At 32.3% G+C, this 9,523-nt stretch overlaps 1 protein-coding gene across 6 annotated transcripts in view; it reads left to right on the forward strand.

Moving 5' to 3' along the window:
* LOC117121412 (hemicentin-1-like) overlaps window positions 1-9,523 on the forward strand; it is a 58,176-nt gene that overhangs the window by 33,142 nt on the left and 15,511 nt on the right. For 3 of the 6 annotated variants that reach the window (XM_033266612.1, XM_033266617.1, XM_033266613.1), the window contains exons 5-6: window positions 2,453-2,479; window positions 3,857-3,886. The exons of 1 other annotated variant lie outside the window; for it this stretch is intronic. In XM_033266612.1, coding sequence (XP_033122503.1) covers window positions 2,453-2,479; window positions 3,857-3,886 — 57 coding nt within the window. The remainder of the gene's footprint in view (window positions 1-2,452; window positions 2,480-3,856; window positions 3,887-9,523) is intronic. 2 more of the 6 variants (XM_033266615.1, XM_033266614.1) reach the window with 2 other exon arrangements.

A 9,523-nucleotide genomic window follows, 5' to 3' on the forward strand; every position in this document is an offset into this window, starting at 1 on the left:
GGAAGGACTAGTGTTGTCCGAAAGCTCTGGTTCTATTTTTGGCTGTTTACTTACGTTTACTTTTTAGCTGTTGCTTATCATTTTTGTATCTCTACTGAGATCCAGCCATTGTTTCCCACAGCATTGTTGTTTTCCAGTATTTTGCCTTTTAATCTATATATATATATATATATATATATACATATACATACACACATGTACACACACATACATATATGTTACCAAAACGACTTCAGCAGTAGCCCCATGAGATGAGGGTTATTGTTGCCATGGAACGAATTTTCATATAGAATCGTTTCGATACTGTCACAAATACCATGGTTAAAGCAGTCAACGTTTTTAATGGAACGTCTGAAGTTGCTACGATCAGTTTCATTAAATATATATTTGCATAGAGAAAAGTCTGATCGATTTGCAAACCGATTTTTAATCCTATCAACAAGTGTATTCTTTGAAAAAGTTGTATCTTTTTTATGGCAAAGCAATTAAATTTTGCAGCCCAGTGGTCGTTAGGCTAGCAAGCAAAATATCATCGGAATAACAAAATGCATTGAAGGCAGAGTGGGCTATAACTATACCGCAGTTAATTTAGTCCTTGAATAAGATCTTTATAAAATAGATTAAATATGAATGGAGATGACAATCCCCCCCCACCCCCTGTCTTGTCCAATTTTTCTACTTATNNNNCTTGGGGAACCACCCCACTTCACTTTCACCGTCAAATATGCGTACCAAGATATTAAGCATCTCCACCATGGATTATCAATGTTGTCACCTAATTTTTCAAAAATGACATCACCCTCGGCGTCTAGGGAACACAAAAATACATTAGAACCTTTATTGATGCAGTAGCCGAAGACGTCATTGACAGTATAGTGGCAGCCATGGCTGTTACTCTACCATTTATAAAACCAAATTGTAAAGGGTCAAATTCAAAATTACCATACGATTCAAGAAAATCCAACTCGAAAATTTTTGAAATGGTACTAGAAACAATAATTGGCCTGTATATATATAATACGCAGTAAGGATATTAAAACAATGATCAAATGGAATAAAAAATATTATAAGTCAATCGTGATGTCAACTCCCAGTGTTATTTGCCTATCTCCCACAGTACAGTAATTTTTCACATAGTATATGCTTGACTTGATCTTTAATTAGGTTTGTGTGCAAAAGGTGGAAGCAACTTTCACACAACAGAATCCCACTGCCAGGCAGGAGGCTACCAAGGCCTACTCTAGGTCTAAGCCCTTGCCTAGCCTAGTTAAGAAATCATTGCACGATTTTACCTGAACCGACCAAAAAGTGATCACTGTATTCTCTCAAATGCTTTAAGAAATGTTTATTTCTTTGATGATTGTCTATCAAAATAGCATTACAAACAAGTTTTTCAAACGTGATAGTTATTTATTGTATCTGTACTGTATGTACTGCTGATGTGTTAACATCGCTCAGGAGCACAAATCAGCATATGCACAGCAAAATGTAATTTCACACTCAGTATACTGATCACATCACTATAGCAACCGATGACTGCTACAACAGTTGATTATCAAAACTAACATTAAAAGCCGGCGGTTGATTTAAAAAGCAAGTAGAGCTGCTTACATCATACATTATTGGAAAATGATTATACTTCGATTAGATTTATGCATTCAAAAATTTCCTTCGGACCTTGCAGGCCCTTAGGAAATTTTTTCGAGTATTACATCTAAACTCTGTAGAATAATTTTCCTATAGTGTACTATGTGCAGCTCTATTAATTGCTTGATAATTACAATATAAAAAAGATATCAAACAACATCCACTAAAACATTAGGACAGTCAACAAAGCACACAACAGCAAAAATGCTAAAAAGACAAACACTATATTTCGAAGTTTAGGCCAAAAAAAAAAATATATATTGTTTTGCCCTCCGTGACCGACCGCAATTCTCAAAAAAATTTTGTCAGCATTTTTTTTTCCTGAAATTTTGTTCAAAGGCCTTCCTTTCACTCAAGTACAAATTCCAGAAATACCTCTTCCAAAATTAACATTTAGAACATTAAATCTAAAATAGACAAAATCGGGCCATACTGTAGATGTCGCATGTAAAATCGGTAAAATAGAAGGCATAATTTTGAGAACTGAACGCGATGCCTATGTATGCACGCAACATTGAATCTCTCGTGCTGAGCTGTCAAGCCGCAACCAACTAGAGCCTAGCCTATTCTTTACTACTGTACACAAATTATTTTACATTTTGAAGCCAAATAAAACTGATTTGTTTTTTGTTAAATTTACTTCAATATAAACTTGGGTAGTGTTTACTCCATCATACTTTGAATATGCTACCAGTGAAATCATGTTGTAATTTAATAGTTTATAAGAACCAATTGTTTTTCACTACATATTTTTGATATTTTGTTGCATCATTATTGCATTGTTATTTAAACTTGGTTTTCACAGTGCCTTCTACTATTAATGCACCAACAAGTAAGTATTTTATTGGTTGATTTTGCCTTTTCATATTGACAACAGATGATAAAATAATAATAGTTTACTTAACATGTACTGTCATATACTTTTTATATTTGTTGCAAAAATATAATCACTTTTATTTGTATTTTAATAATTATTTATTGAAGTGATATGCTTTTAATTTTGTTTTTTAACAAACCTCATTTATTTCATTCATTAGTTACAAAAACATTCAAAGATAATAAAATACAACGACTTCCTTTTCTGGGCTTCCCAAAAGAAAGCCTTATTCTAACTAGGTGCACCGTATCAAAACTTAGGTTTTTTTTTGTTTTTTTTTTGTTTTTTTGGTGGGGGGCGGCTGGTGGATTATCTGTCATATTTAGTTTTTTAGCATAGTTAATGCTTATATTTTATCACTTTGATGCCACCATTTGTCTAACAATCTACTAAACTCCATCAGGGGAAATTCATTGGACACTGCTAAAATTGTATTATAGGGTCCTTCTGAAATGTAGTCCGAGGGAGCTAATTAAAATTGAAACCAGTGTAATATATCTAAGGATAGTTAATAATAGTTTGGAAAGATAATAATCAAACACTATTGCATTTATGCTATAGCAAATACATCCATTTCCAGTAATATTCCAATGATAGCTTTGGATTTTATATGATTATTGGCGGTTTCAATACATGCACTTTAAATATCCTGAAAGGAATATGAGAAGTTATTTAATATTGATAATATCCTGATGATAAAAAAAAAAAACATCAAAAAAGAGTGTTAAGTTTGTACTCACAATTAGGCTGTGTGGTGTTTTAAATTCAATACAGAAAACTAATAAAGGCTGTGGCACTTGGTCGAGAGAGGCATTTAACAAAAAAAAAAAATCATGATTGATGCAGTGCTATTCAAGCAAAAACATCTCCAAGTGGGGCAGTTTTGCACAATCAAGTTCAAGTTTAACTTATTCTTTGTTCTTGTATTTATCTCCACCTCATCTACAAGTGATATTTAAAAATAGGAACATACAAGTTAAAATTGGGAAGATGGGAAAGCTGCAAAATAGTAGCCAATCGCATTTATTGGTGTGGTTTTCAGGTCCAGCTGTATAATTACGTTTGCAGGTGTGCTGATTTAGCACCTGCTAGACACTCAACCTTAATAGATAGAAAAGGGAAAGATTGGGGCTGGCCTTTCTTTCTTTCTTTCTTTGGTTAATTTTTTTGTTTGGTTGTTAGGATAATGTTGTGTGTTGTGGTTGTTCTTGTATTGTATTCTATGTTACCTTGTAAATTGAACTCGTAGTTATTTTCTTGTCAAAAAGTCATTATACTGCTCAAGAGAGTGCATTTGTAGCAGTTAAGATTTTAATTAAATTTAACTTCCAGCAACATTGACTACTAAAGTTACATCAACAAGTAAGTATTTCAATATTTATTTTTTGCCACTTGTCATAATTATAGTTTGCTTTAACATTGATTATTAGATGCTTTGCTACAACATATGATAACATTTTTATGTTCTTCTAATTGACAACATGCTTCTCTTTTTTGTGTTGCTATTACTTCACTTCAAACTTTTTTTTAAAAATGTGTAAATAGTTGATAAAAGATAAAAATGAAAAAACATTGTAATAAAAAATTTAAATATTATCTAAAAATTAAAATGTTTCAAAAATTATATATACACCGTAAAGTACTTCGGAGTAAAATATTTTTAAAAACAATATTTATAAAGCAGTGTTGTAAAAACTGGAACTATTTGAATGGAAAACTATTTGAGCTGATTCATAATCATTTAGACTGATATTGAACCCATATTTTGTATTTAACCTTTGTTATGCAATGTTTGAGTGGTAGGTTGCAAAAAATGAAATATTAAATTAATTACAATCAATAAAAAAACAAGTAGAGCAGTCAATATTTTGGTGCAATGCTAATTATTAATAGAATTATTATTGGAAGAAGTGTAGGTTGTATAGTACAGTAATTATAATTTTAGTACAAACTAAGTGCCTATTTTGTGATAGTAATGATTGAGCCTCATTATTATACCCAATTGCTGATGAATAATTGATTAAAAGTTTAAAGATCTTTATCACCCAAAACTACAGCTAAGTGAAACAGAAAGAATTCAGCTTTATAGTAGCTTTGATTGTGGATTTAAACATACTAATCAAAGCCAATAGGAAATTAAAAGTGGGTGGGGGAAAGATAGGAAGCCAGGCTGCCTTCCCACAACCCCAATAAACTTTTCATAATTACATAACCAAATGGAGGAAAAAAAACTAAATTGAAATTTAGAGATACTGAAGGTGCGTTTGGGTGAGTTTTTTGTGGAATTCTAACACAGGATAAATGTGCAAACGGCTATTTGAAGTTCTCGCATTAACGGGTGTTAAAACGCGAAACTGCCATACATTATGTAGTAATTTTCTGTTTTTAAACTACCATTGTCAAACGAATGAAAGTTTATTCATGGTTTATATGCCCAAAATGAACATCTGCAATTTATTGGGACTTTGCAATGCTTTATTATTGTTGTAGATTTTTTGGTCATTTTGTTAATTGATTTTGAGACAACAACATTATGCTGTTGACCAACGCCAAAATCCATTTCTTAATTAAAGCGTGGGGTGATGCAAGAATCCAGGGCAACTTGATAGAAGCTCAATTATTTGCATAAATCGTAAGTTTACGTCCGGTTAATGGTTTTTTTTGAAAGCCGAGTTCTGCACAAACTGCTAGACCACCTGTAAGAACCCTATGCAAGTTTTTCCCGTTCTCGCCCGAACGCACCCTGAGAGTGCAATTTTCGGCTTTCATGTTTTTATTATGTTTTAACTGGAAATGTTTAGTTTTTGATACATCAGTAAAAAAAGCTAGGAATTGTTGCTTAGATGTAGAGGCAATCAGCTTTATCAACCGCTTGGTTAACATCGTCAGGTAACAAAGTGTTGTTTGCAACATAGTACTTCATGCAATGATTATTTTTAAATTTCTGTAACAATAATTATATGAAGAAGTTAAATTATTGAAGCTCCTCCCCTTTATTCTTTCAGCCTATCAAGTACTTAATTAATATTCAAATCCAGATTTTAATATGTTTTGATTAAATTTTCAATTTATTTCACTTTTATGTTTTAAACCACAAAGCAACATTATAAAAGCCTGAAGAAATCTCGAAGTACCATAAATAAAAATTGTAAATTCTTTTAAACAAAATATACAGTGATTCTATACAGAATATGATAGAGATATTTTTTATACTTATATAGTGTGGTACATTAGCTTTTCACTTGTGTCCTTGAGCAAGGCACTTTATCTGCATTACTTCTCTCCACCCAGGAGTATTAATGGGTACCTGGTGAGGTTGCCTGCTCCCTTCGCTGATTAACAGCAGCAACACATACAGCATGTAGACTCAATGACCAGGGAAAAGAAGTGCTTTGTATCAGCAAAGAAAAGTTGCTATATAAATGATATAAATAATAATAATATTATTATTAATTATTAACTAAATCTCAAAGTGCTTTACATGATTACACCAGCAATTAAGGAACTATACCCATGGCACACATACTCAGTTCCCTGGGGGAGTATTCCAATACCAAGAACTATGAATACCTCAATAAATATCCACCTAATAAGTGTATAAGAAAAGAGAATGATGTCCCCGACGAGAAAAAAATGGGCGTGGCCAGGCGTCGCTAAAAGCATTTTGAAAGTGGTCCATGGGACATAGCCCCCGAAAATATGACAATTTAGGGGTTTCAAAGGCTTATTTATTAAATTTTAGAGTCTATTAATATGTACAAAATTCATATAATTTTTTTTTCTTCCCGACATATTGTCGTTTTTCTCCCTGATGAATTTTAGTAATGTGCTTTAATGTGAGCTTCAAAAAAATGTACAAAAGTATGATAGTTAGTAGGATACTTCAAATTTGTGATGATCTTATGTTACAAAGTTAATTTTATTAGTTGGTATACAGAGTAGAGTTGCTTGCCTTCAAATTCCAGAGTCCTGGGGTCAATTCCTATGACCACAGGATTTTAGATTCTTAACTACTGTACATATATTAATACAAGTAGAGAAGTTGAGTGCTAATAATAATTATTGTAATCTGGTTATTTGCATGAACTACAATTCAGTCTCTATCAAGTGCCTTTGCCCTTGCAAACAAATCTAAGTTGTGACTAACATTAGAAAAAATGAAATTCTAACAATCACATTCATATAATTTGAAAATGTATTAATGAATTGAGTGAAATATCTTCAAAATATAATTTTCTATTTAACCTATAAATATAAACAATTCACAGACTCTTCCCAACAACCAGTAACTCATAAAACAATTGTGACAAGTATATCTCAGGGGCGGATCCAGAAATGTCCAAAAGGGGGGGCCGAAAGTTGGGCCGATTGAGACAACACTGTCGTAGGGGGTCTGGGGCATGCCCCTGCGAAATTTTTGTGTTCAAGACGCCCGAACATAACATTTGAGGCATTCTGGGCTATCATTTTTTTCTTTTTCTCTCTTTTTTTTTCTTTTTTTTACCTCCCAAAAGGGGGGGCCGGGGCCGGGCCGGCCCCCCCCTAAATCCGCCCCTGTATCTTGTAAGTATTCTTGTCTGGATGGTTGCCAGTACTGTCCTTTTTTTACTAATAATTTATTTTCATACTCTGATTAAAATCATGCTCATAGAGTCACTCCAGATTTTTAAGCATTTCATTTTTTCCAGCCGCATTTAAAAAAAGCTTGCACTTTTATTTTTGTAGTTAAATAACATGAGATTGTGCTTCTGTATAATGATTGCAGTATTCATGGTTTATAGTTTGAATAGTGTTCTTGAGACTCAGGTTTAAGTTACCTGTTTATGGTTATATGTCCTGCTTTCTTTATCTACAATATACTAGTATCTAATATACTTATGCTTTTTATTATCTAATTTTTATTTGATTATAATTTTAAAAAATAATATATTTATTAATTATTTCATTTGAACTATATCTAATAATTGTGAACCATTCGTCAGAAACTGATTGTTTGGAACCCTCAATACTTCTTTTTGTCATGCTATTTGTGAAGTATTGTAAATGCTATTAAATTTCTATATGATTTCATTGGTATTAAAAAAACAAATGATGGTTGAATATGTATTTTACATTATGTAATAATCAGCTGAGAGGAAACATTGATAGGGAACGATACAAATAAAGTTAAATCTTTTTACTTGGAATGTAATAGATTTTCAGTATATAAGGAAACTAGTTTATACAGTATGTCAAATTTAAGATTATAATATTAAAATGTTTTTGCAAAATTATTTACATTTCGATAAATCAATTCCCAAAAGAAGACTTTTTTTATACCTTAGCAAACATATTTTTATAAAGATTGTCAGATCTTCTTGTTAAGAAAATGATTTTGCCAAAAACATCTAGGCGGTGCAGAAGATAAAATTAAAATTTTATTGCTGAGTAAGAAAAATTGCGAGTATGCAAGTTAAAAAAAGTAATAATGGGTGTTCTTTTGTGTTCACCGGAGATCCTATCGTATGATATCCAAAAGAATATGATGTAAATAGAGTAATGGAATTGATGTTTTAAATATATTTTATTAAGAAAACAAAGATTATATATTTTGAGGATTTCAACGCGGCAGTGAGTGTAATAAAAATAAATTTTAAAAAATAATTTTTTATGAAATTTCCATTTACTTGTGGTGATGGCTACGCTAATTGGCTAAAAATAAAATTTTATTTTTATTCAAAATTACCATTTAGTGGCCAGGTTGCTAAACAAGGTATAAAAAATGTATTACGTTTGTTGCCACCATATTGTGCCAGACTTCTAATTGTGCAACAGCCATGATTAAAAAAGGGGAATCCCTAAAACTGTCTTCACTTATTAATTGACTGTGTATTATACTTTGTCACAATAGATTTTAGGGATCAACTCAGAAAATATATAAATATCAAAAAATCAAATGCCATTTTAGGTACTATTTTCCTCTCTCCCCTACCAGTGTTTTTCTATGTACATTATTTATATATGGTGCTAAATATAAGTTGAACTATGTGAATATTCTAAGTAATGCACAGCCAAAATTGTCTTGCTCAAATTAATTCGAAAAGGGACTCCTCAAAATGCTAGAAAACCATAATTTTTTTAAATCTATGGTAAAAAAATGTAATGTGCTTGGAATATTACTCGAACTTGGTTAAGGAGCAAAAATGCCTAGTCTGCTAAATACAAATCCTCTCAACGCCTTTTAAAATACGCATGCTTATTCATACCATCTTATAATTTGATTAAATTCACAATCTGTAAATATAGTTTGAAACTTAAACGTCATTACTTACAGTGTCTTGCTTCAGCAACAAATTCTTTCCTACAAAACTAAAGTGGTGGCACGGTTTGAGCATTGGTTGGGCCTGGTAAGCACTTTGCGAACAGAATAAAAAAACGGGACTGATGCTACGGGGTGTTAAAGGTCTATAGCCAGCCCTAAAAAAATTATGTATTTTAAGGATTTGGATGATTTTAATGTGATTTTTTAATGAACAGCAAAAATAGACAAACAACAGCCAAATGTAGATCTATATGCCTCACCAAAAGTCGGTCTGTTTTTTTGTCAAAATGTAATGTAGTTGTATTTCTATAGTGCCTTACACAATCACTTTAAATCAATTTTTTATTTCTTTTTTTTTTTTCTTCTTTTTTTTCTTTTTCCAAAATCAATATTGGAGCTTTTTTGGCAAATTATTGGTGGGCCTACAAGAGCAGTGGTGGCGCCAGCGGGGAACAAGTGGGCTTCAGGCCCCACCAAACAGGTCAAGCGCTCCACCCCCCGTGGACAGAGCACGTTGGGCAGTCAGACCATAAAAAATATAAAAATAGTCCCACACCAAGCCAACACATGTCTGTCACGTCCCAAGGTGCCCTTTATTCCAGGCCATCCAGAGTTGCTATTCTTAAAAAAATCTAACCCTAACCCCTTCCCCCAGCTCGTGCCTACGAGCTTAAGTCCCCCTGTTGGACAGCTTAGCG

This window comes from Anneissia japonica, unplaced genomic scaffold, assembly GCF_011630105.1.
Source record: "Anneissia japonica isolate Jap-2015-1 unplaced genomic scaffold, ASM1163010v1 scaffold5856_len118379_cov109, whole genome shotgun sequence".
NCBI lineage: Eukaryota > Metazoa > Echinodermata > Crinoidea > Comatulida > Comatulidae > Anneissia > Anneissia japonica.